This window comes from Macaca nemestrina, chromosome 9 (genome assembly GCF_043159975.1).
Source record: "Macaca nemestrina isolate mMacNem1 chromosome 9, mMacNem.hap1, whole genome shotgun sequence".
NCBI classification, from domain to species: domain Eukaryota; kingdom Metazoa; phylum Chordata; class Mammalia; order Primates; family Cercopithecidae; genus Macaca; species Macaca nemestrina.
Genome location: NC_092133.1, coordinates 86,640,651 through 86,668,223, shown reverse-complemented (window position 1 = coordinate 86,668,223; position 27,573 = coordinate 86,640,651). Strand labels below are relative to the sequence as shown.

At 43.4% G+C, this 27,573-nt stretch overlaps 1 protein-coding gene across 1 annotated transcript; it reads right to left on the bottom strand.

Annotated features, from left to right (window-relative positions):
- Nucleotides 1-11,079: 11,079 nt before the first annotated feature.
- C9H10orf53 (chromosome 9 C10orf53 homolog) lies at nucleotides 11,080-26,660 on the bottom strand. The gene is made up of 3 exons (XM_011749586.3): nucleotides 26,496-26,660; nucleotides 12,115-12,234; nucleotides 11,080-11,446 (listed from the first exon to the last, which is right to left on the bottom strand). The coding sequence occupies exons 1-3, from the start codon at nucleotides 26,590-26,592 to the stop codon at nucleotides 11,382-11,384; spliced, it is 282 nt and encodes a 93-aa protein (XP_011747888.1). The 5' UTR covers nucleotides 26,593-26,660; the 3' UTR covers nucleotides 11,080-11,381.
- Nucleotides 26,661-27,573: the final 913 nt, after the last annotated feature.

Here is a 27,573-nt window from a genome sequence, read left to right as displayed (position 1 = left end):
ATTGAGCTGTAAGAGCTCTTTATTTTAGATACAAATACTTTATCAGATATATGATTTGTAAAAACTCATTTTGTGAGTTATTTTTTCATTTTCTTGGTGGTGTTCTTTGAGAGACAAATATTTTTAATTTTGATGAAGTCCAATTTATCTATTTTTTCTTTTGTTGCTTGTGTTTTGGTTTAATATATAAGAAACCCTTGCCAAATACAAGGTCATGAAGATTTAGCCGTAGGTTTTTTCCTAAGAGTTTTATAATTTTGGTTCTTACATATAGGTCTTTGATCTATTTTGAGTTAATGTTTGTATATGGTGTGAGGGAGGGGTCCAATTTCATTCTTTTGCCTGTGGCTATCCAGTTGTCCCTGCACCATTTCTTGAGGCAAGTGACTTTTGGATCTTTCTCCAAACTGAATTATCTTATTAGTCCAAACAGTCTTCCAGTTGATTCCTGTTTCTCATATCTTCCATGGCCCTCTGCTATGCTAGGGTCTGGCTTCTCTGTCAATCTAAACACAACTGCTTTATTTTTAAAACATTATTTTTGAATGGGTAATATATACAAATTTTCAAAGATAAAAAGGATGTATAGTGAAAGATCTCCTGCTCACTGCTGTCCCTCTCCCACCCCAGGTCTCCCTCTCTAGAGGTAGCTTCTTCCTGTTTCTTGCTATTTTAAGCAGATTCAATGCATACCCATATGTTCTTTCTCATTTTTTCATAAATCATAACAGTATATACATTCCTCCACACCATACTTTTTTGACCCTAGCAATATATTTTAGAGAACTTTCCATAACAGTACTCCAAAGGTCTCTCTCATTCTTTTGACTGGACACATAGAATTCCACTGAATGAATGAACCAGGGTTTATTTAATCAGGCCCTTGCTAGTGACACAGGGCAACTTTCAATCTTTTGTTATTGCAAGCATTTCCTTGTATGCACATAAATTTGTTGTATAGATTTAGATAGTATCTTTAGAACAAATCCCTTTAGAGAGGTATAAAGATATATGCTTTAGATTTTTTTGACAATGCCAGATTGCTCTGTAGACATTTTGTCAACTTACTCTGCCTCTATCAAGCACAAGTGCCTGTTTACCATATCCTTACCAACACAGAGTCCTATAACATTTTTTGATTTAGTATTTCCTTGTTTGTTTATTTATTTATTTATTTATTTATTTATTTATTTATTTTTGAGACAGAGCCTCGCTCTGCCACCCAGGGTGGAGTGTAGTGGCACAATCTTGGCTCACTGCAACTTTTGCCTCCTGGGTTCAAGTAATTCTCCCACCTCGGCCTCCTGAGTAGATGGGGTTACAGGCGTGCACCACCATGCCCAGCTAATTTTTTTGGTATTTTTAGTAGGGACAGGGTTTTACCATGTTGGTCAGACTGGTATCAAACTCCTGACCTCAAGTGATCCACCCACATCAGCCTCCCAAAGTGCTGGGATTGTGAGCTACTGCGCCTGGCCTAGTATCTCAGCTTCAATTTGCATTGATCTTATTAAGAATGAGGTTAAACATATTTTCCTCTGTTTATGTACCATTTATGTTTCCTTTTCTGTGAATTGTCTCCTTACATTTTTGTCTTCTTTCTGTGGGCTGTTAGCCTTTTTCTTAGTGATTTGTGGGAGCTCTCTGTAGGTTAACAATATTAGTTGCAAATGCCTTCTTCCACAAGTATTTTCACTTTTGATGTGATTTGCTTTGTTTTTAAAAACACAAAACCACTTTTCTTCTTATGAGGTTGAATTTAATAATTTTTTTTTCTATGTCTTTGGGTTTTGAGTCATGTTTAGGAAGGCCTTCTTTATTCCAAGTTTATGAAAAATTTCAAGTTTGTGATTTTCTTTATTACATGTAAGTATTTGATCCATCTGGAGTTTATAGTAGGATAGAGACAGGTGGGAATGGAGTTGCTCCTCTAGATGGTGGTCCAATTGTCCTAACCACATTTTAAGAGTGAGTGCTCTTCTCTAGTGATTTGAAAGGCCCTTTATCATATACTACATTTCTCTGTTTGTCAATTTTTAGATTTCGATTCTAGTTTTGGCTGCTATTATTCATATTTCAATATAAACTTTATAATCAGGTTGTCTTGTTTTCAAAAAGTCTTGTTGGCATTTTTATTGGAATAACATTACATTTACATATTAATTAGGGAATGTTGATGTTTTATGATGAGTCTGCCTGTTGTATCCAGCAGGAAGAAGGAGTTATGATGAGAGGACTTTAGAACAGTCTAGAAATGTCCCCAGATCTAAAGCACTCAGTTTATCACAAGACCAGGCATCACAAGCCCTTAGTGGTGACCGAGTTCCCTTCACTGCATGTAGCAGGTATTCTGTGAGCACGTATCTTGTGCCAGTGTGTGGCTGGGGCTGCTGGCCACCTTGCATGGGCTCCTCCCATCTGTTTACTAACAAGATATTTTAGCAGAATGCTGCTGCTTGGCTAAACAGCTCCAATTTTCAGTCCTTTTCATAGCTAGGTTTGGTCATGCAAATGGAGGCTCTGTGAGGATTCTGAGAATTCTTCTTAAAAGGGAGGGGGTATTGCAAAGGCCCGTGGTGGGTGTTGACATGATATAATTTCTGCCCAGTGCTCTGAATGCCAAAGTGAAGAAATTCAATGAAATGCAGGTAAAGGAGTAACTATGACTCTCTTAAGTAGCTGAATGCCTTGTCATCTAATTAGTGATGTGTGTGAATTAATGAAGTGGAGATTCTCATGGTCCCTACCTACTCTCCAGTGAAACCACAGCCAAGGGAAGGGGCTTGGTGGAATCGGCGGGGAAAGAAGACCTTGTTGAGCTTGACTCTAGTCTGGCATGGTGAAGAGACATGAGAGGTGTAGAGTAAGGAGGAGGCCCCCGGCACTCCCCCTCCCCTCGAGGGAGCGGGGCGGGGTACACTGTCCTTGTAGGCCTCTGATGAAAAAAGAAAAAAAAGGGGAGCAGGGCAAACCCCTCTTTTTGTCCCTTCCTCCTTCCAGATACCTGCAACATATATCTGGTGGCTGGAACTTGGTAGACATCATGGACCAGAACACTCCATGCTTAGATGGTGGTTAGCAGAGGTAGTTGGAGTCAGAGGCTCTGGGACTGAGGAGCGGCCTTAATTCTTGACTTCTGTATTAGTCAGAGTTCTCCAGAGAAACAGAACCAGTAGGAGATCTATATGTATATCTATATAGTCTATATCTACATCTATAGCTAAACCTGTATCTGTATGGAATTGTCACAATTATGGAGGCTGAGAAGGCTTGCTAGCTGCTGGCTGAAAGCTGGAGACCCAAGAGTAGGTGGTAGTTTAAGTCCAAATATGAAGACCTGGAAACCAGGACAGCCAGTGGCGTAAGTCCCAGTTCAAGTGCAGGAGAAGACCAACATCCCAGCTTGAGGCCAGTCAGGCAGAGAAAGCAAATTTCCCCAAATCTCACCTTTTGCTCTATTCAGATTTGGATGAGGTATGGGCTGGATGAGGCTCCCACCTTGAGTGGGGGTGGAATCTGCTTTACTCAGTCTAGTGATTCAAATAGTAATCTCAGTCACAAACATCCTCACAGAAACTCCCAGAATAATGTTTGATCAAATACCTAGGCACCCCATGGCCCAGTCAATTGGTTACATACAATTAACCACCCCAACTTCCCAATGGTTTTGACCACTGTCCCTCCCTCCCTCTCTTCCTTTCTTCTTCCTCCCTCCCTCCCTCCCTCCTTTGCTTCCTTTTCTTTCTTTTCTTTTGAGATGCAGTCTCACTCTGTGGCCCAGGCTGGAGTGCAGTGGTGCAATCTTGGCTCACTGCAATCTCCGCCTCCTGGATTCAAGTGATTCTCCCACCTCAGCCTCCCGAGTAGCTGAGATTACAGGTGTCCACCACCATGCCTGGCTAATTTTTGTTAGCAGAGACGGGGTTTCACCATGTTAGCCAGGCTGGTCTCAAACTCCCTACATCAGGTGATCCCCCCACCTCAGCCTCCCAAGTGCTGGAATTACAGGTGTGAGCCACCACATCCGGTCGACTACTGTTATTTCTTCCACCATTATTCAACGTGCTGCTGATTTTGACCCTTCTCATCCAGAGCACAAAGGCAAAGAGAAGAGATCGTCATTGATGGGTTCATCACACAGAGTCACTGGAGAGACCAGCAAGCCAGTGTTGCCGGCATGTGATGCTCCACCAAGGTCGTCTGTGGTGCCACGGCAGTGGGAGTGGTGGGAGGGCAGTGCAGGCTTCAAGGAGGGCCTGATAGGTGACAAGGGACCTGAAGGCTGGGTAAGAGTCTGTCAACCAGAGAACACAGCATGGCCTTCCATGAGGAGGAAGCAGCACAAGGAAGGCAGAGAAGAAACTATGTTTTACTTTGAGGAACTATGACAAATTTGGGGTACCCTGATTGTATGTGTATAGAATAAGGTCTGGGTCAGTGGTCAGACTTAAAAGGTATGAAAAATCACAATGACTTGGGGAACAATTTGTAGTACAATAGTTATAGCAACTCAGAAATATACTTCTAAGTGTAAAATAAAAGTTAATAAAAAACGCAGCAATTTGTACAAAACATATAGCTCTGATTCTCAACCTAGTTTTCCACCATTTAGCACACACTCACATCAGTGATAGAGGTGCAGTTAGCTGCAGGTTCCCTCCCCGGGTGACCATATCAGCCTCTGCTGAAAGTGTCTGCAGATTGAATGAGCCGAAACCTGATACACCCTTAGGGAGCTGTGCCCTTTCTCTCAATTCCCCTCCTCTCTCTCAAGAGTCACGTTTGACTGCTGCCCTCCACTGGAGCATACCTGTCTGTAAAGTGAGGAGTACCTGTATTGCTTTGTATCCAAAGAAAAAGACCCACTAATGTAAATGCATATTTTAAAAAATAGATATGTCAATAAAGGCACATCATTTATGTGCATATATATATACACATATATATATCCCAAATGCGGCCTGACTCTTCTTGGTTCAGGGTACAAGTGGCAGATTAGCAATAAAACCCCAAGTCCTCCTGTGTGGTCAAAGGACCAGCCTGCATCATCGAACGTGCTTTCACTCTGGACAGGAGTGGTGGGGGCTGCATGCCCAGTGGTTTCCCTCATAATTCTGGGCTCTGGGAGTCCACACTGCCTGGATTCACTTCCAGCAGGTTCCAGGGTGAGACTCTGAAGGCCATTGCTGCTGCTGCTGTGCTCACCCTGGGAGTATATTCTCTTCTGCCAGGCCTTCCTCCACCCTAGGAGTAGGTGCAGATCTAGTAGAAGAGTCGATCTCTCCACATCACAGCTCCAGTGGTGCTGTGACTGTTAGCAAGATATAAGAATCAGGGAGAAGTTGATATGCCCATGGGGTACTGGCCATGCTCTAGAGACCAGCTTCTCTCAAAACCGCCAACCCAGAGTATTTCTAAGCCCTTCTAGTGTCCCTGGAATCCAGGCCCAAGAACATGAGGCCCAGAGGGAAGAAGCATCCCATTTCCCTGGTCTGGGTGGGGGATAACCTTCCTAGCCCTTCCCAGAATGACTGACAGAGGGTAGCCCCATTCCCCTCGGGGGGAAATGCCCACTGCTACCTACAGGGACAACATAGTCCTGTCCTGACACCCTGATGCCACTTCTTTCAGTGCATTTGGCCTGTGTGCGCTGGAATCAGGTGGCTCACATGTGAAAGAAGCAAATTCCTGGGTTGCTCCCAGACCCATTAAATCAGAACATGGGAATGGGGCCTGGAGTCTGCTGACAAGAGACTGCCATACCAGTGCATTCCTTGGATCAGAAGCTTTGGTGTTCAGTATTTCTTATGGAGACATCAGTGGTGCAGTCTGGACTGAGCCTCACCTGCCAGGTTCCTCCCATGTGAGGAGGGGCAAACTCACCATTCTCGAGTCTGCTGGGTCTCAGCTCTTGACTTCCTCTAAACAGAACATCCACAGAACAGGGACACAAATGCTCACAAAGACCTGTGACCATGCAGGCAAAGTAGGCTCACATCTTCCTGGAGGCTCTTCCCCTCAGAAAACCTGATCTGGGGGATGAGCTCTGCCTACAGCTGGGCCACCTTGTACCTGATCACAGGAACAGTCAGGCTTTTTAGGTCTCAGCTTCTCAAGTGTCTTTATTTCATAGATCTGCAAAGAGTCTTTGCTTTTTCATTTGCATAACTAAAAGGTTGGGTCAAGTGGTTTCCTTAAAACAAGAGTAGTCTGCACACACTACAGCTGTGGACGGGAGAGCCAGGGGCCTTGTGGGAAAGGTGATGGTGGAATTCATGTGGAAAATGACTTTCAGACCAAAGGTATAAACTGGAGTGTCCCATGCAAGGGGTGTCCCATGCTCCTTGATCAGGAGCAGGTGATCATCATAGTAATGGGCCACAAATGTGGTTGTTCTGCTTTTTCAGTTGGCACCATTTTTTTTTTAATTGAGCCACCATACTGGGTGTGGTGGCTTGTGCCTGTAATCGCAGCACTTTGGGAGGCTGAGGCAGGAGGATTGCTTGAGCCCAGGAATTCGAGACCAGCCTGGGTGACATAGAAGCCATCTCTACCAAAAAATAAGAAAAAATATCCTGGAATGGTGGCATGCACCTGTAGACCCAGCTATTCGGAAGGCTGAGGCAGGAGGATTGCTTGAGCCCAGGAGTTTGAGACTGCCGTGAGCTGTGACTATGCTACTCACTCCAGCCTGGGCAATAGAGCAAGGCCTTGTCAAAAAAAAAAAAAAAAAAAAAAAAAAAAAGATCAAGCCACCAAAATAAAAAGTTAACACGAGAAAAAAAATGATAAATCTTGACATATTATTGGGCTGTTTTAAAAATGCCTTTCAGTAAAATTTTACTGTTGGCTAAAAAGAAAAATTGAACATTTCAAAACCGAAAGTTTCTAATAAAAATCCAGATTTCCAGCTTTTCTGGAACAATTCAGAAGATTGATACCCTGCACAGCAGCATCACTAGAGCTGAGCTGCCGCCACCGCTGTTAGCCTAGCTGCCTGCTCCCCATGTCCCTGGCACTCACTACGCTGTCCAGCCTATTGTTGTCTTACACCAGTGTGGTGCCCTCAGTCTGCTGCTGCCTGACTCTGGAGGCCTCGTGTGTGTGCTCTGATTTGCACGGGGCAGAAGTGCAGTACCCCATCCTATGAGTGGGCGCATCCACTCACAGCTGCCACTAGAGCGCCTGATTACACCACTGTCTCACAGGAAGCTCCCTTCCACCAGCCTTTTCAATGTTCAGACAGTATGGGAAGAATAGTTCTCCATGCCTTATGTCCGAGACCTGGGCTAGCATTTTCTTGTCTTTTACCTGGATTTGGCCAACTGTTGTGTTTTTAGTGGAAATCTTACACCTCCAGGGCGTTTGTCGGTTGTCACCAGTTGAGATGTTCTCTTTCTCTAACTGTAATGCTTGCAGGGCTGGGGATGAAGGTCTGAAGCGGGGAACCAGAGTAACAAATCCCAGTGTGGTTTTGTTCAGGACATGTGTCCAGTCCTCCCTCAGCACCATGTGTTCAGTCCTCCCTTCGTCTCCACACCACTGAGACGTCCCAGCAACCTACCTGGGGAGCTGATTTTTCACACAGTTCCCTTATATATGGCCCTCTTGCAAGGATTATCAGGTTTTTTTGTTTGTTTGTGTTTTGAGACAGGGTCGCACTGTCACCCAGGCTGGAGTGCAGTGGTGTGATTGTAGCTCACTGAAGTCCTGAACTCTTGGGTTCAAGCCATTCTCCCACCTCAGCCTCCCAAGTAACTGGGACTATAGGAGCATGCCACTGTGCTCAGCTAATTTTTTACTTTTTGTAGAGATGAGGTCTCACTATGTTGCCCAGGCTGGTCTGGAACTCCTGGCCTCAAGCAAATGTCCTATCTTGGCCTCCCAAAACACTGGGATTACAGGTGTGAGCCACAGCCTCCAGCCAATCGTCAGATTTTAAGGGCAATTCTACCAAGGGAGCAGATATAGCCAATAAGGCCCCAGGCAGGAACCCAAGAAGGCCCCTTGAAAATCTGTTCTTTTTAAATTTTAGAAGTAAATGGAAAAAGTTTAGAGATTCCAAATTTCATTTAAAGACAGTTTAGGGCCAGGCTCGGTGTGGCTCATGCCTGTAATCCCAGCACTTTGGGAGGCCGAGGTGGGTGGATCACTTGAGGTCAGGAGACCAGCCTGGCCAACATGGAGAAACCCCATCTCTACTAAAAATATAAAAATTAGCTGGGCTTGGTGGCAAGTGCCTGTAACCCCAGCTATTCAGGAGGCTGAGGCAGGATGACCGTTTGAACCCAGGAGGCAGAGGTTGCAGTGAACCATGGTCACGCCACTGCACTCCAGCCTCGGTGACAGAGCAAGACTCTGTCTCAAAAACAAAAACAAATAATTAAGACACAGCTATGCTTCTAACTTTATTCTAAAAGATACTTTCTTTACATGTTAATAATAATGACATTGACTTGGCATCTTATAAAACTTAAAATGTGATTTAATCAGTGGTATTTTAAAAGCATGAAGGCACCCGAATGTCTAGCACGTTGAAGCACAGGGCACTTTTGCCTTTGATGGGGAGCAAGCTGTGTCTCCTGCTTCTGGGACGGGAGGTGCGTGCTCAAGAGAGAGGGAGGCGAAGGAGGAGGATGACAGTACATTCTTCAGACATTTCCAAAGAGAAAGTTCTTCTTAATCAGTGACAGAGGAGGATAAGGCCACATAGACAGGTGGCTTCTATGTCAAAATCTTTATTTTCTGAGACACGGTCTCACTTTGTCACCCAGGCTGGAGTGCAGTGGTGTGATCTAGGCTCGCTGCAGCCTCTAGCTCCTGGGCTCAGGTGATCCTCCTGCCTCAGCCCCTCGGGTAGCTGGGACTACAGACGCATGCCACCAAGCCTGGCTAATTTTTGTATTTTTTGTAGAGATGAGGCTTCACCATGTTGGCCAGGCTGGTCTCGAACTCCTGTGTTCAAGCAAATCCACCCACCTTGGATTCCCAAAGTGCTGGGATTATAGGCAAAAGCCACAGTGTCCGGCCTTGATTTTATTTTAAGTTTTTGTTTGAAAAGTACCCCTAACACACACTTACATACGAAGTAAAAATCAATTCCACCACTAAAAACATTAACAATACAGAATATGAAGTAAAAATCAATTCCACCACTAAAAACATTAACAATACAGAAGGCAGAATAACCCTATAATCTCCTCCCTCTACCTCACCTGTCCCCCACACTCCCCAATCCCACGGCTCAGAGGAAACCTCAGTGATTTTTCCCAGCAATGCTGATTCAGGCATCATTTGCCTCTAATCCGAACTGAAACACAGGGCTCTGGGCACAGGCATCTCCCAGAAGCTTCTCCGGTTTTTCTTAGAATCCGTGTACTAACTCGCCTTACCTGCCCTTCAGCTCTGGTCATGAAGCGAAAAAGGGCAGGTCCTCTTCGCTTGTGGTGCTACCCTGAAGGCACAAATACAACCTGGGGTGTTGAGGGGGATGCTGGAGGAGGGCATGGGGCTGCCGAGGGAAGCACTTGGTACCAGTTTAATGCTGGGGTTGCAGGGCTAGAGGAGACAGGATTCCACAGCCTTTGGAGATGAAGTTCCCACTCCAAATGCAGACAGGGGAAGCTAGCAATTTCAGTTCTCAGCATTGAAAAAGTTTTGGCCATGAAAGTAGAAATCACTGCTCAAGGGAGAGATTTCCTGATTCAAGACAAAATGCTCAGACAATCAACAAATCACATGGGAAGAGGCTCTATGTAAAATGTTACGTTTAAGAAAAGATTCAACATACCTGCCCATGTACCCCCTGTATCTAAAAGTTGAAAAAATTTTAAAAACTTGCAAAATTGTGCACAAATCTCAAATGGATGAAGTCGATTTCTACATGTCTATCTCTTTATGAATATTTAGACATAAATAGAAGAAACCCAAAATGAAATATATAAAAATGTTACTAAAGTTATACTTTATTTTTACCTGTATTTTTCCATTTTTCTTTAATGAGAATGGATTTCTCTTGTAGCAAAATGTTATATTGAAACAAAGATTGAATGCTACATCTATAGTAACTTAAACTGGTCTTTGACAAAAAGGGACTAAATCTAGGGTTACAAAAGATATGTGAAAACCGGCACCAGATACTGGGAGGAAGAATCTTTTTTGAGCCTCAGTTTCTCAGTAAGGAGATGCTTAAATAGTTCCATAGAGTTCTAAGTGATTCACAATCCCTGAATCAACGCTGACAAGTGAAGCTTGGGCTGGGGTTTTAAAAATTATATCCCCTACTTTGTCCTGTGTGAGAAAGAACATGTGAAAGCAGTTTTATGGTCCCCGGTGGCCTTTGAAGTTCTGGGGTGCAGGAGGGTTTGAGGTTGCCTGGGGCAATGGTTAGGACTGCTCTCAGAGGGGGCAAGGCTGCAGCTCTCTGAGCGATCCTGAAGGCCCTGCTCCTTCAGCACAGGTGCCCTGGGTCCAGAGTCTTCTGTTAGGGAATCTGATTTTCTCTCATAGGTGTGAGGCCTTCTTACCATGACCTCCCATTTGACGTCTTTCGATCAGTATCTGCATTTCCCCCTCTCCGTTACTGTATAGTTAAGAATGTATATCACACATTGGTGCGTAAGACTAGAAAGTAAAAATATCATTTTGACAAGACTGATTTTCACACTGAACATAGCGAAAACCCTCTTTAACTCTGTGGGGCGGTGTTCTACTCCAGAGGGACCAGGGAACCATCTCACATTCTGCCAAGGACTCTTTGGTGCCCTCCTTAGACAATCTTAATGCAAAAGAAGGCAGGTCATTTTCTTGTTTTAGATGAGAGTAACTGAAGATTTGATTTCAGCTAATTTTATATCAGCAATTTAAAATATTTATTCCCTCAGGAGTCGAAATAAATCTGTAGGAATAACAAAGTTTCCAAATATTAACATTTGCTTTTGGTTCAGACTTTCAAAAACCTTTATTCCCACCCTTCCCCCAACCTCTCTTTAATTTTACCTGTTCTGAGCAATTTGAGTACTAAACAATGGAATCTCAGATGCTTCTGGCAACTATGTGTTATTAGTCAGGAATGGCACCTTGTTATTTGATTGCATTTTATTATTTCCTTCAGCTCAATGTGTACCTGATATTGGAGGGCTCTCCCTATGGGTTGGGATTGAGAGATGTTACAAATGATGTGGTTTTTATTATTTCTGTGAGCTCCTGTGCAGCCGGGTGAGATTCCTGAGGCTGTGTAAGCTGGAGATCAGGCCCGAGTTGCCCTGCCTGACTAGTAGAGCCCAATGTCCACACTGCAGCACAGCCACTTCTCCCTGTATCATAGAATGGCTGGGGCAGCTGCTGTTCTATCAACTTGAGATGCCTGTTCCACGAGGAGATCAGTAGGAGTTCAGCACGGCTATCCTGGCCTTTTCACACAGTGGGTCTAGTTTACCATCGCCTCCTAGGGAAATAGATATAATTGTCTTTTGGTCAGTTTTATATACCATTTGTTATCATATCAGACATACCTATGGCTTCCACTCAGAGTGCATTTTCAAAGGCCACGGGCTGGTAAAATGTTAACTAGTGTTTAATAGAGTGTTAGTGGATTGCAAAGCTTTAACTTCTGAGCACAGAGAGGCATGCACGGTGCCAGCCTGCCAGGCCAGAAGCTCTCCAGGACAAAGACATCACATGAATGTTGCTGATAGTGTCATGCACTGCTGGCATATCAACTCAAATTATCTTAGCAAGTCAGGATGGAATAAACAAGTGAAACAAAAGCAGCTTCAAAAGCAAATAATAATAGAATGTATATTATTAAAGTACAAAAAAAACTGTTATCCCTTAATTCCATCACATCCCTTGAAGTCCAGGGCTTCACTTCATTTTCCTTCCTCTGCTGTTTCCAATGTTTGGGAAGACTCAAACCATCACACACTTTACTGTGTGGTTTTGGATGTTCTCCTGTGTGTGCCACTGAAAGCACAGGGCTTTCAGTAGAAGTTTCAGCCTCAGAAAGAAACCCAATTTGAATTCAGGCATGACATACTGATCATTTCAACTAGAAATTGAGGGACTCCTCAGAGGAGGCAAAATCCTGGCTGGAAATATCGCCAAAGGGCTTACCGAACTCCAAGTCCTTAATGTTGCAGTGGAAGACGACTTCTTCATTCACCATGAGTTCCACCACATTCCAGTCTTCTATCTTCTCTAGGATTACCTCGTGTCCATCTCTGGCCAACACAGCTGGGAAGGACAGAAAAGGAGGTGAGTGACATGGGATCAGACTTCAAACTAACCTGATTGGTAGCAGTCTTCATGATGACAGTAGTTTGTCTGTCATCTAGCTGCTCATGGGTATCACTTAACTGCCCTGGTAGGCACTTTCTGGGTGCTGGTCCCAGGTGCCCTCACCTTTGCTGGGAAGCACAGCCAGAGGCCTGAGTAATTCAGGTTTCAATTGCTATTTGTCCCACACCAAAGTGATCTGTTAAACAATGAGCTTTCTCTAGTAAAGGGCTATTGGGCTTTCCAGAGGCTCAATCTCATAGAGACCACACTCAGTGCTGGAGAAGACTCGGGGGAACAGGCAACTTCTTATCCTGCTGATGGAAGTACACATTGAGCACCTTTTGGAGGGCAATCTGGCAGTACCTACCAAAAGCCTCAAAAAATGATTCTAACCTTTAGTCCAGGAAATTACACTTAAAGGAAAGCTTCCCAAAGAAAAAAATAAAACAATACAGGCAGATTTTTGCAACAAGATGTCTTTTCTCTATTATTATGATAGCAAAATGCTGTGAATAACTTATATATCCAATAATGAGAGGATGGCCAAATAAATGGTGGAACGTCCATTTGGACATTTATAAACATGTTTATGATCTTTTTTAATGGCAAGAAAAATACTTGCAATATAAGCAAAAACTTAGGATACAAATATGTATAATACATGTTTAAAATATATAGTCAATATGAATTCAAATATGTATGTAAGGATGAAGAAAATACCCATTGAATATCTGTCTGTGGTGAGATTATGGGAAATTTTTTTCTCTTTATTCTTTCAGCATTTTCCAGATTGCCTATAATAATCCGAAAAAAAAGTTTTTTAGAAAAGCTAATGAAGTAACTTTTATTCTTACCTTTGGAATCTGCATTTTGGTTATCACTTACATTCAATGGCTCCTTCCCCAGAGATCAGTCATGGAATAATTGTTGGATTTAATCTATTTATTGTGGAAATGCAAAGGTGTGTGGCTTAGATGAAATGATGTACATTAGACAGCCTACAGCTCTATTTTTTCCAATGTATTTCTCTCCAGTTTCCTGGATATATTTATCCTATAACATCAATATTAGAGTGAGTGTGCCGATCATTACCTTTGTTGGTCTTCATATGTTGGTGAGAATTTTGGTTAGGATGGAAAGAGAAAACAGACAGGGGCATACTCTTTAAAGTCTTGCCATTTCAATCAGTTTTACACGGAGTAAAGCAAACAGTTATGTCAGCTAATTGCACTTAATTACAGAGACAATTGCTGTTTCAAAATGTTGGTGTGTCCACTTCTTCATCTTTCAATCAGTTCAAGAACATCCAGCCCCAACTGTGAACATTTTAATTCTGCAATTTTAATTTCACTTTTGGAAAGGAACTTCAGAAAAAGACTCAGCAAGGATCTCCATTAACAAGACAGCACTCCCTGGGTACCCAGAGGTGGCCCTAATTGACCCGCATCAGCTAATGCGTCTCTAAAAAATGGTTGCATCTTTTTCGTTGGCATATTTATTGTATCCTGTTTAAGTGTTTTGTTCTCAAACGTCTTTGAAGAAGACACTCAGCTTGGACCCATGACTTGTTTAAATGAAGTGGTCCAGCTCGTGTGGAAAGGCAGCTGATCATCTAGGGAGACATAAAGGCAGTCCATGTGCAGAGATTTCTGGGATCCCACGCTCCCTCAGCAGCAACCCCTCAGGACGGGGGAGCTGCATTTGTCTGACGACACTCCTGGAGCTGCATTTGTCTGACGACAAACTTCAATTTGACAGGAAGAAATCAGGAGCAAAACAGCTTCTCCATTCCCACCTTACACCAGCCCTCCACCCCCACCTGTGAGGCAAGGTGCTGCCACTCTGCGGTTAAAATCCAGTGCCAACTCTCTAAGGCCTGGAGAAGTGAGGGTGCATGGACTGTGAGCGAGGAGCAGCCCTATGGGAGGAGGCCCCAGGAGGCAAGCACGCTGTAACCTGCCCCTGGCCCTCCTGCAGGGCCTGCTGACTGAGCCTCATGTGACATCTGAGCTTGGAGTTCGTTTTAAGAGGACAGTGGCACTTACACGGCATGGTGTAGCTCAGAAACAGTATTTGATCCACCGAATCACTCACCCTATAGAGTTGAGGGGTGCTGAATAGTGGGGGTCCACCTCATCTTCGGGCAAATTAAGTCCAACAGGAAGAAACCCTCTTAAGAGACACACCACTCATCACTCTGCCCTCTACAGGGGCGCAAAGTACAGGCTCTCATGGTCTTAAAGGGCACGTGTCTTCCTCACTGACCAGAATTCTCTCCAAGTGCCTGGTTTTAATACAGGCTCACTGAAGAAGCAAACATAGAATGGCCCTGGGCACTGCCCATGACACTTTTTGACCCACAGAGTGACCTAAGTCTGATTCTTGCTAAAGTGACAAGCTGCCTCAGAGTCTACATTGAATATTCAGCCCCAGGACACTCCCTTCCCATCACTCTGGGAGGTGTTGAGCTGGCTCTAAGGTGGCCAGTGCAGGCTTAAGGGATCAAACACTAGACACCCCGGAATTCCTGCAGCTCATCCAAATGCCACCTCTCTAAATGGAGCACCCATTTCCTCCCATGAGCTGCTGTGGGGTTGTCTAGTCAAAGAAAGGTCAGATAAATATACTCCCTGAAACAAAGCCTGTGCAAAGGCAGTGGGTAAACTCCAGCATAAATCAACCAGAAGCTATAAGGCCACCTGCAGCCCGCCTGCCTCTTTGAAGTGGCACCTCATTCTTCAAGGGGGATCTAAATAAACGAAAGGGACATGGAAAAGGCTCCCTGCTTGCCGGTGCTGGTGGAATTGCGCACCATCTGCGAATGATTTAAATGCCACTGGTCAGGAAGTAAAGGTAAACAGACCTCTCTCCCTCCTCTACTCAGCACAGAGGCATACTCACGCCCACGAGCGAGGGCCGCCGATGCATAGCTAGCACAGGAGAATGGCACACAGGGTGTCTCAGCTACGTAGGGTGGATTCTATTTTCTGGATTGGTTTCAATTCCTTCCAAGCCCTTTGAGTGGGTCATTTGGCAAACTTAAGTACAGCATGCAAGGGGCAAGCGTGGCCAGGGAAATTACTTAGAACTTTTCGTTAAGCATTAGTTTAGCTTCACAAGCATTGAGGTCATAGTGGAAACATTTTGCTGAGTTATTATAATTCATGGATAATAAAGAGAGAACAAAAATTTTCAGATTGCTAAAGGCATGGTAAGTTCAGAAAAGATCAGGCCTATTTCTAAAGCCAGCAGGGCTTCGGGAAATGATAAAGAGCTGTAATTTTAAAAGAAACACAGAATTCAGATGCAGATTTTACAGAGGAGGGCCTGCAAAGGTACCACTCTCTGCCTGCTGGGTCTACAGTTGTGGGGGGTGCAGATGCTCCCTGCTTCGCTGCGGTGAACACCCTGGCCCTTGTTGGCTGCCGGTATTACATGACTTATCATTCATCGATATACAGAACTGACTTTACAAATCAACCACCTACTGATACCTTGCAACCCTCAAGTCTCCTTCAGCCATAAAAATGCTTCTCTTGCTCTTCTCCAAATACTCTTCCCCTCCCCTACTGTGGGAAGTGCCGCCTGCGCCTGCTGCCTTCCTTTTTGCTGTGTTTCTACCCGCCCACCTCCTGGAGGGAAGCCTTCAGCTCACCAGGTCCACAGCCTGCCCTCTCAGAGGTCAGGAAACCATCGCAATTCAATGGCTTCCCAGAGCTCCCCACCCCTCTCGGACCCACCTCCTTTCTTGGTTCTTTAAAGTACTTTTGATGGTAAAAACAAATATGTTTTTTGAACTCTAAATTTAAAAAATCAAGTTATCAATGTAATGCAGATTCATAGTATTTTTAAAAAAACTTTAAAATTATAGAAAAGGACAAAATTTTACAAATCACCCCTAATTCTTCTCTCCCTCTGTCTTTTTCAGTGGCAGGAAGACCATGGCATTCAAGACCACGCTTTGATCCCTTCGCACTGCATCGTGTGCCCCAGTCCTGTCACACACACGGAGCGGCTGCGTTCTTCTTCAGTGCTGTGTAGCATTTTACATGATGTATGCACTACAATTTATTTAGTCGTTCCTTTTTCTGGTTGTTTCCAATTTTTTGCTATCACTGAGAATGTTGTAGAAAAATTCACAGCATGCATCCTTGTGTGTGCGTGAGGTTTGTTTTTTCTTTTATAAGGAAGATACTGAGAAATGGAACAGCTGGATTCTACAGTATATGATCACATTTTAACAACACTGACAAGTTGTCCTCTAGGATGACAGTTCAATTTACTCTCCTGCTGAGGGCAAATTAGGAAAATACTCTTTTTCTCAGCCTTTAATCAGCCATGAATTCTTCTCTCCCTAGAAATCACCTCTGCTCAATAGTTTGGAGCCCACTGGTCATTTTCTTCTCGAAATGCCCTCACCTGCTCCCTTATGCCTCCAGTTCTCTCCTCAGTCTGCGCCTGCTCCTCCACAGGCTGCTCCTCTTAACACACCTTGCCCTCAGGGGGGCTGTCTCGTCGTCCTGCCAACTCCAGTCCCGTCTGTCTTTCCTTGCTTCCTCTGCAGTCTCGCCTCCTGTGGTTCTAGCATTCGGCTTTATGCAGGTTGATTTTCTTAACTAAGGTTTATTCTTACAATATGCCAGGCACAGCTCTGGGCTGGGACCCAGCAGAGAACAGAACCAGACAAGAACCCCTGCCCCTTCCCTCCTCAAAGCATGCCTCCAGGTGGGGGAGAAGGGTAACAAGGTATACAGGTGAGTGCGTGCTGAGGTAGGTAATCACGAGCACGAAGAAGAAATAAGGAGGGAAGGGAGAGCAGGAAGAGGGAGGCAGAGGGAAGTGTTGACGTTTTTGGTGGGATGTCCAAGGAAGGCCTGCCCATGAAAGTGACTTTTGAGGAATATCTTGAGACTGAGAGAATGAAGCTGAAAACCACGTGGGAAAGAGCATTCCAGGCAGAGTGGCTGTGAAGCCCCAAGGTGGGTGCTGGCTAGGAGCACTGAAGGACTGCAGGAGGTGGCTGTGGCTGCAGCAGCGGGCCAGGGAGAGGATAGGCAGAAGCAGGAGGGGATGAGATCAGAGGGGCTATAAGGAGCCTGGGGGGCCATAAGGAGCCTGGAGGGCCATGAGAAGCCTAGGGGGCCATGTGAGCCTTTGGCTTCCCCCCGAGTGAGCTGGGGGCCCCTGGAATGTTCTCAGGGGTAAAGGCTGTGCTGTGATTCAGGTTTACCAGTATCAGCTGGCTGTGGTGCTGAGAACAGACTGCAAGCAGATGAGGGTCGCAGGGAACGGAGTCAGGAGGCCATGGCAGTAATCCAGGCAGGAGATGATGGCGAGTGGACAAAAAATGCAGAGGGGGTAGTCAGGAGGCCTAAGAGGGATTAATTCTGGGTGTACTTCGAGGGCAAAGCTGACAAATTGTGTTGACAGACTAAACAGGGAGTGTGAGGGAAAGAGAGGAGTGAGAGGTGCCTGCAGGGTGTCAGGCCTGAGTAACTGCAAGATGGAGCTGCTGTGAGCAGTGGAGAGGGGAAGTGGGCAGAGCTGCTGGTGGGGGTGAGTGCTAGGAGTCTAGTTGGAAATTTGGGGCATACTAAGTCTGAGATGCCTACTCAACATGCCAGTGGCAACGATAGGTCCTGATTAAAGACATAAATTTGGAAGTTCATCAGCATATAGATGTCATTTAAAGTCATAGCTACTCTTGACTCAAATCTCCTGCCTTCATCTTTCTTCCAAACTCCAGAACGTAATTTCTAGCCACTGGCTTAATATTTCTTAATAGCTCATTCCACCCCACACCCTGCCACTTCTCCTTAAATTTCTTCTTCTGAAATTGGACTCTTAAGGTACATCCCTGATTTCATCGTCCTTTAGCTCAAGAACCTTCGCTGGCTTCCTGTTGCCAAGGATGAGACAGGCTGGACTCCCTTGTTGCACATCCTCCTCCAACCAGACCCAATAGCCTGCTGCTCCCCAGAAGTGCCCAGGCTGCCTGCACCCCCCCTTCTCAATGAACCTTCCTCAGGAACAATAAGAATTAATTCTTGCAGAGCCCTTACTGTGTGTAGTCATGGAGTTCATTACTTTACATGCACTTGCTCATCAGAATCTCACATCGGTGACGCAGGGATTCACATTCCTCTTTTACAAACAAGGAAACTGAGGCTCATAAAGGTAAAACCACTTGATTTTCACCCTGACTACAAAGCTACTAAATGGTGGAGCCCAATTCAAACTGTAGGTGTTGACTTCAGAGTCCCTGTGCTTATCCTCTGCTCATGCCATCTCTCTGCCAGAAGTGCCAAGAATGTAGGCAGGAGATAAGTGACCAGGGAGAGGTGACAAGTAAAGCTGACAGGATTTGTGGACAAACTAGATGGGGAGTTTCCCCCAATACTGTTAAGTTGTATATTATAACAAAACATTCACTTATGCATTCTGCTTTAATAAAAATTTTGGTATATAAATGATCTAATGGAACTCCTACAATCATCCTGGTTGTGGCAGGAGCAAGGAACATAAAACTTCCACAAAACAGTGGAGCAGACAGCTCCAAATTCCCATTCCTCTGAAGATACACAAAAACAAACAAACAAACAAACAAAGAAATGGTCAGAACCAACATTGTCAAAACTCTAGAAAATGGTCAAAGGTCTACAGCAACCAAGTGAATACTGAATCAAAGAAAAGGTAGCTTTAAAATGGTAGAAAAGCTTTGTGGCATATTTGCCTGCCCTTGCCGCACCTCTTCCCTGACCTGGTGGCAGTCTTGAAGATAGCAGCCTGTGTTCCCAGTATGGGACTCTGGTTCTTGATTCCAGAGGGAGCAGAGTGGACCTTATTTACAGATTACTGTGTTTGTCTGTTCTAAGGCATCTGTAGGCTTCCTGAAGAACTGAATCAAGGCACTTGTGTTTGTTTGCCTAACTTGGAATTCACACAGGGTGGAAAAACTGTGGGCAGTGCTCACAAACATTGTAAGGCAAATGAAAAACCTGCAGCTGCCTGGGTAAAAGATTACAGTTGAGACACACAACAGATCTCATAAAGCCTAAGAGAAAATCTAGACAGAGTTTCTTTGAAAAATTAGGACATTCAAAAGCACCCATGTATACTGGGGAATTTAGAAAGTCAGTACAGGCTCAGATCAAGATGCACGCTCAAAAAAGACCATGAAGATCCTGCAATTTCATCACTGGCTGATCTATAGGTTCGTGAAAGCAGGAAGTAAAGGCTGAGGCAAAATTGTAAACAGCCTAGCCAAGTTTTATAGGAGTGTCTCAAAATGGAGCAAATACACAAATAATGGGAGAGGGTTTTTGTTGGTTTGATTTTAAAGCTCCTTGCGTTCAAAACACTGACTGACCACAAGCTAAGCCTTCAACAGTTAGGAATGGCAAGCTCTGGGGAAGGAGGGGAATCTGATTTCCAGAAATTATACATTATAATATTTGAATGTCCAGTTTTCAACAAAAAGTCACAAAGCATACAAAAAATTAGGAAAGTATGGGCCATGCAAAGGAAAAAAATTAATTAACAGAAACTGTTCCTGAGGAAGCCCAGGCATTGGACTTACATTAAATCAACTATATTAAATATGCTCAAAGAGCCAAAGGAAGCCAGAGACAAAGAACTAAAAGAAATTAGAAAAATGATGTATGAACAAACTGAGAATATCAATAAGGAGAAATTCTAAAAAGGAATCAAACAAGTCCTGGAGTTGAAAAGTATAATAACTAAAATGAAAAATGTACTACACGGATTCAACAGCAGATTTGAGTAAGCAGACGAAATCAGCAAATTTGAAGACAGGGCAATTGAGACTACTCAGTCTGAGGAGTAGAAAGGAAAAAGAATGAAGAAAAATGAACAGCCCTGGAGACCTGTGGGATGCCCTCAAGTATAACAACATATACCTAGTGGAAGTCCCAGGAGAAAAGGAAATAAAGGGACAGAAAGAATATCTGAAGAAATAATGGCTGAAAACATCCCAAATTTGATGAAAGACATGAAAATACCTACCCAAGAAGCTCAACCAACTCCAAGCAGAATAAACTCGAAGAGTATTATATTAAGACACATTAGAAACAAATTGTCAAAATACAAAGAGAGAATCTTGAAAGCAGTGAGAAAGAAATGACTCATCACACACAGATTCTCTGTAAGATTATCAGCTTTCTCACCAGAAGCCATGGAGGCCAGAAGGCAGTGGGATACATATTTAAAGTGCAGAAAGGAAAAAACAAGAACCTGTTGTATTGGTCAGAATTCTCCAGAGAAAGAGAACCAATAAAATAAATATGTGTGTGACTGTGTGTGTGTGTGTGTGTACATATACATACACAAATATATATATATAATACATATATACACATGTTCCTTAACTCACAATGAACTTAAGTCTTGATGAACTCATCGTAAGTTGAAAATATTGTAAGTTAAAAATGCATTTAGGGCACCTAACATACTGAATGTCATAGCTTAGCCTAGTCTACTTTAAACATGCTCAGAACACTTACATTAGCCTACAGTTGGGCAAAATTATCCAATACAAAGTCTATTTTACAATAAAATGTTGAATATTTTACATAACTTATTGAATACTACACTGAAAGTGAAAAACAGAATGGGGTTGTATGGGTACTCACTATTAATGTACACAGCTGAAAGCATCAGCATATAGTCAAAAATTGTAAGTCAAACAATTGTAAGTCAGGGACCATCTGTGTGTGTGTGCGTGTGTGTGTGTGTGTATATATATATACACACAAACATACTATATGAACTATATGACTTGTTTGGTTCCTTTTTAGAATTTCTCTTTATTGATATTCTCATTTTGTTCATATAATTTTAATTATAAATCTATCTATCTATCTGTCTATCTATCTATCTATCTATCTATCTATCTATCTATCTATCTATCTATCTATAGAGAGAGAGAAAGAGAGAGAGAGATTTTGAGGAATTGGTTCACAGGCTAGACTACAGATAGAAGTAGAGTTTCTATGTTGCAGTCTTGGGGAGAGTCCCTTGTTGTTTGAAAAACATCAACATTTGTTTTCTTAAGGCCTTCAACTGATTGAAGGAGGCTCACTAAACGTTTTCCCCCTAAGATCAAGAACAAGGCAAGGACGCCCCACCTTTGCAACTTCTATTTAACATAGTATTAGGAGTACCAGACAGATAAATTAGGCAAGAAAAAGAAATAAAAGTCATCTAAATTGGAAAGGAAGAAGACTACCTCTATTTGCAGATTGCATGATCTTATATCCCAAAACTGCTAGTGTTCTTAAAAAAAAAAGTTGTTAGTGCTAATAAATGAAATTGGCAAAGTTGAAGAAATTAACAAAATTAACACACAAAAAGCAGTTGTATTTCTACACACTAGCAATGATTGATCTAAAACGGAGATAAAGAAAACGATTCCATTTATAATAGTATTTAAAAGAACAAAACACTTAGGAATATATGCAAACAATTAGGTGCAAGTCTTATACACTGAAAACTATAAAAGTTGCTAAAAGAAATTAAGGAAGATCTAAATAAATGAAAATGCATCCTGTGTGCATGGACTAAAAGGCTTAACATTGTTAAAATAACAATACTACCCAAAGGATTATACAGATTCTATGCAATACCTATCACATTCCCAATGGTGTTTTTTGCAGAAGTGGAAAAACCTATCCTAAAATTCATAGGGAATTGCAAGGTACCTAAAATAGATAAAACAATCTTGAGAAAAAACTAAGTTGGAAGACTCACATTTCCTGATTTCAAAACTTACTAGAAAGCTACAGTAATCAAAATCATGTGATACAGACATAAGGATAGACATATAGAGCAATGGAATAGAATTGAGAGCCTAGAAATAAATGTTCACAATGACTGATATGAATGAATAGTTGATGCTTGACATAGATGCGAAGACCATTCAATGGGTAAAGAACAGTCTCTTTAACAAAAGGTCTTGGGATAATGGATATCCACATGAATATCTTTTGAATGAATTTGGACTCTTACGTTACACCATATACAAAAATTAACTCAAAATGGGTCAAAGATCTAAATTTAGGAATTACAAAACTTTTAGAAGAAAACATAGGGGCAAATCTGCATAATCTTAGATTTGACAATGGTTTCTTTCTTTTTTTTAGACAGAGTCTCTTCCTTGTCACCCAGTCTGGAGTGCAGTGGCACAACCTTGATTCACTGCAACCTCGGCCTCCAGGGCTCAAGCGATCCTCCCACCTCAGCCTACTGAGTAGCTGGGACTACAGTTGCGTGCCATCATACCCACCTAATTTTTGTCTTTTCTATAGAGATGGCTGGTTTCTACAAAAAAAGGCTGGTTTTGAACTTCAAACCAGGTTGGTCCTGAACTCCTGGGTTCAAGTGATCCACCTGCCTCAGCCTCCCAAAGTGCAGGCATTACAGGTGTGAGCCACTGCGCCCAGCAGACAATGGTTTCTTAAACAACATATCACAGGTAACATAAGAAAAAAACAGATAAATTGGACTTTATTAAAATTAAAACTTTTGTGCAGCAAAGGACACTATCAAGAAAGTGAAAAGCTAATTTACAGAGTGGGAGAAAATATTTGCAAATCATTTATCTCTTAAGGGTCTCATATTCAGAATATCTAAATAAATTTTCCAACTCAGTAACAAAAAAAGTGCAACCGAATTTAAAAAATGGGCAAAGAACAGACATTTCTCCAAAGACATACAAATGGTCAATAAGCACATGAAAAGATGTTCAACATCACCAATTATTAGGGAAATTTAAGTGAAAACCACAAGTTACCATTTCACACCTACTGGGATGGCTATAATTAAAACCAAAGAAAATTGAAATCCTTGTGCATTGCTAGTGGGAATGTAAAATGGTGCAGCTGCTTCAGAAAACAGTTTGGTCATTCCTCAAAAAGTTAAATATGGAATTACTATATGACTCAGCAATTTCACTCCCTTGAAACATAGGGATTCAAACAGATATGTGTTTACCAATGTTCATAACAGCACTATTCACAGTAGCGGAAAGGTGGAAACAACCCAAGTGTCTATCAACAGATGAATGGATAAACAAAATATGGTATATCTGCCACAAAAAGGAATAAAGTACTATAATACATGCTGTAGCATGGATAAACCTTGAAATATTATGCTAACTGAAATAAACTACAAAGTAGATTGCAGGTTACCAGGGGCTGGGGATGGAGGTGAGAGGTGAAACCAGCTGGGCTTCTGGTTTGGGTAGGGACTTGGAGAACTTTTCTGTCTAACTAGAGGATTGTAAATGCACCAATCAGCGCCCTGTGTCTAGCTAGAGGATTGTAAAAGCACCAATCAGCATTCTGTAAAAATGGACCAATCAGCAGGACATGAGTGGGGCCAAATAAGGAAATAAAAGCTGGCCTCCCGAGCCAGCAGCGGCAACCTGCTCGCATCCCCTTCCACGCTATGGAAGCTTTGTTCTTTTGCTATTCATAATAAGTCTTGCTGCTGCTCACTCCTTGGGTCTGCACTACCTCTAAGAGCTGTTAACACTCACCGCCAGGGTCTGCAACTTCATTCCTGAAGTCAGCCAGACCATGAACCCACTGGGAGGAACAAACAACTCTGGACACGCCACTTTGTGAGCTGTAACAGTCACTGTGAGGTCTGTGGCTTCATTCTTGAAGTCAGCAAGACCAAGAACCCACCAGAAGGAATACATTCTGGACACAGAGGGACAGAGTGTTATTGCTTAATGAATACAGTTTCTGTCTGAGGTGTTGAAAAATTTTAAAAAGAGAGAACAGTGATGGTTCCACAACATTGTAAAGATAATTAATGTCACTGAATTGTATGCTTAACATGGTTAAAATGGCAAAATTTTAAATACATATTTTACCCACGTTATCTTTAGAGAAAGTGAACATAAACTAAAGGTGGATTATGAGGTGAGGGTGAGTAGGTGTGGCTCATCAGAGGGGAAGGAAGAGAAAAGTCACTTATTTAGGCTGTGTTCTTAGCCAAAACTTCAAAACATTTTAAACATCACCATGCAACACTGCTATGAATTGAATTGTTGCCCCCTTCCCCCAACTTCATATATGGAAGCCCTAACTCCCAATGTGACTATTTGGAGATAGGTCCTTAAAGAAGTAATTAAGGTTAAATGAGGTTATAAAGGTGAGGACCTAATCTGATAGGATTAGTGTATTTCTTCTTATAAGAACTGATACCAGAGAGCTTGCTCCTCGCTCTTCCTAAAAAATCCCACCAGGTGAGGACAAGAGAGAAGGTGGCTGTCAGTAAGCCAGGAAGAGTGCCCAGAGCCCTCACCACAAGCTAACCTTGCCAGACCTTGATCAGGGACTTTTAGCCTTTAGACTGAAAAAATGTTTTTCTATTGTTTAAGTCCCATAGTCTATAGTATTTTGTTATGGCAGTCCCAATAGATAAATACAAACATGGAAGTATTTGCAACACAAATTTCTCTATCAACTGTTCTCTCACAGAAAGCAACTTCCTCTGCTGATTGAAATCCTACCCATCCTTCAAACTCAAACTCAAATGCCATCTCCTCCAGGAGGCTTTCCCCGATTGCTCAGCTAAAACTAATTTTTGTGTCCTTTGACTTCAGGGTATTTTCCCTGGAAGATTCTTAGTTTGGGTCATATGATGGGAGTTCATCAATGCTGATTCCTGGGCTGTCATCTCATTCTATATGTTCTCTCCAAGTCAATGACTCACGTCTTTCTATCTCCATTTCAGACTTTTTCTCTGAACTCCAGAACAACAGAGCTGATTCAGCACCTCTGTCAAGGTAACTGAAAGCACATGAAGCTTAATTCAGATGCTCCTTGACTTACGATGGGGTTAGGTCCCAATAAACGCACTGTAAATGGAAAGTGGGCTTAATACCTGGATAAGCCCATCATAAAGTGGAAAAATCATTAAGTAGAACCACTGTAAGTTCAGATTTGCCTCGACTTACGATAGGGTTACCTCCCAGTAAACCCATCCTAAAGTCAAAAAGTCTAAGTCGGGGACTATCTGTATGTCCAAAATAGACTGTTCCTCTGGAACTGTTCCACATATTCCTCCAAATTGTGGTCCATCTTTGGTGTCTTCGATTTTAGTGGACAGTACGTCCATCCATCAGCACTGTTTCAAGCCAGACGCTGACTAGATCTGGATAACATTCTTTTTACCCTTACCTCACATATCCATCCTCTCAGGAAGTACCATTGCTTTCACTTTGATCCATGGTCTCCTTTATGGTCCAAGCTACTTTCATCTCAGCCCTGGACCACCCCCAACAGTCTTGTTTTCCTTGTTTCCACTCTTGCCCCACTCTAATCTGTTCTCAGAGTGGTAACAGCTTCATCCCTGCCTAAAACTTGTCTGTGGCCCTGCAGCATTTGGCCCCTGACTACCACTCCAGCCTCATCCCCCATCAGTTTAACAAATATTAATACATCATTTGTTGAATGCCTCCAGGCATTGCCTACATTATTAGTCTCCTCTGCCTGGGAGGCATTCCTCTCTTTACCTGGTTAGTTTCTACTCATTCTTTAAAGGTCTGCTCAAATGTGGGCTCATTTAATGCTCCACTTAAATGAGCCTTTCCAGACCTCTCCCTCTCCCCTCCCATTATAGCTAGTCACAGGTCCCACTATGGTTAGTTCCCATGGCACCACCCTAGCCTCAGTTAGAGCTTAGGCACAACTGTCATTTAGCAGTTAACAAGGAGATTACTTCAAAGACATGCATCACTGTTTAACAGTGTGTCCTCAGTCCCTGGAAGGGTGTCCAACACACACTGGGTGCTTAATAAAAGTCTGTTGCATGAACGATTAAGAGATGGAATCCCAGCAATGCTACTTCCCAGCCATTTGACGTGTTAAAGTCACTTAATATTCTTGATCGTCAGTTTCCCAATTCTTAAAGCAGGGTTATGTAATTTTTTCTAGGGAGGTAATTTCTGTAATTTGCTGGGCACTGGGTGGGACCACAGCTCACTCTTGGATAGAAGAGCGTTCCCACGCTTTTAGCCCTGCCCTAGAAGCCACAGGTTGCTACATCATCCTGCGGAAGACTTCCTGGAGAGGTGGCGCTTCGTCGGAGTCTGAGGCAGGAAGGCCTAGGCACGGGGCACCACCTGCACGGATGCTCAGAGGCTGGGGCGCTCAGGGGCGAACGCGGCGGGCGGGGAGGCCCACCTTGCAGGCCCTGCAGGCGGAAGGTGTGGTGCTCCACCGGCAGGCCTGCCGCGCTGTAGGGTCCATACCGCAAGATGACCACTGCGTTCTTGGGCATCGCCAGGCCTCGGCCGCCGCAGCCAAGGCTAAGGAGAAACACACGCTGCTAAGCAACCTCTCTTCCGGCCCTGGCGGGTGGGCGTGGCTACGCGCGGGGCGGGGCCGGAGTGGCGCTAGGGGATCCTCCCCGCCCCCAGCTGCTCACGTGACCCTCAGCGCCGGGTCCGCAAACGCGCGCGTTCGACCTGCTGTGGCAAGTGTTAGTGATAAATAACAGTAGCAGCCAGGCACAGTAAGTTCGTGTCAGGCAGCGTGCTAAGCACTTTCCCTGCGTTGTCTGGTTGAATCAGTTTACCATCCCTCGTCAGTATTTTATGTTTTCTGTTTACAAAACCGAGGTTCAGGGAGGGCAAGTTGTGGTCCCAAGAGTGACAGCGGTGTAGTATGGATTGGAAACCCTTGCATTTCTTCTATTTTCTTGCCTGTTTTTGATTGATTGGGAGTATTTGTTCATCATTCCTCTTCCCCTACCTCTTTTCCCCCTTCCCGTTCTGTCACCAGTGAGGCTATTTGGTGGGGCCAAAACTGAATTCGTCCAATTCCCTTTTAGTTGCTCAGCTCTGCTGATTGGAATTTGGACATAAAAGACATCCACTACTTCTAGGCATGGCTCCTTAAAAGTCTCCTCCACACCTGCTGTCGCCTTCTTATCGGTAGCCAGGTATGAGATCCCAGGGAGGACCGGAGGTTCCTGGGGAGACAGACCCAAAACGTGGGAGGAACCTGGACCACTGAGTAGCTGAGCCGAATAGAGCCCCACCCATCTACATTTGTTGGTTACCGAGGCAAGAAGGAAACATTTATTCCATAACCACTGAGATTTTGGGGGTTGTTTATTACAGCAATTAGCCCAACCTAACAATCGCAATACCCTTGCAATTACAGCACTTCTTTATTTTCTAAATATTCAATTGTAGTTGATATTTTTACCCTCCTTTTGAATAGTAAAGGATTTAAAAAACCCTTTCTCACTAATTCT

Coding starts and splice junctions, on each gene's coding strand:
- C9H10orf53 (XM_011749586.3), bottom strand. CDS start 26,592: ATGCCCAAGAACGCAGTGGTCATCTTGCGGTATGGACCCTACAGCGCG. Junction 12,235..26,495: donor CCGCCTGCAGGGCCTGCAAG/GTGGGCCTCCCC, acceptor TGTCCTTCCCAG/CTGTGTTGGCCAGAGATGGA. Junction 11,447..12,114: donor CATTAAGGACTTGGAGTTCG/GTAAGCCCTTTG, acceptor CTATTTCCCTAG/GAGGCGATGGTAAACTAGAC.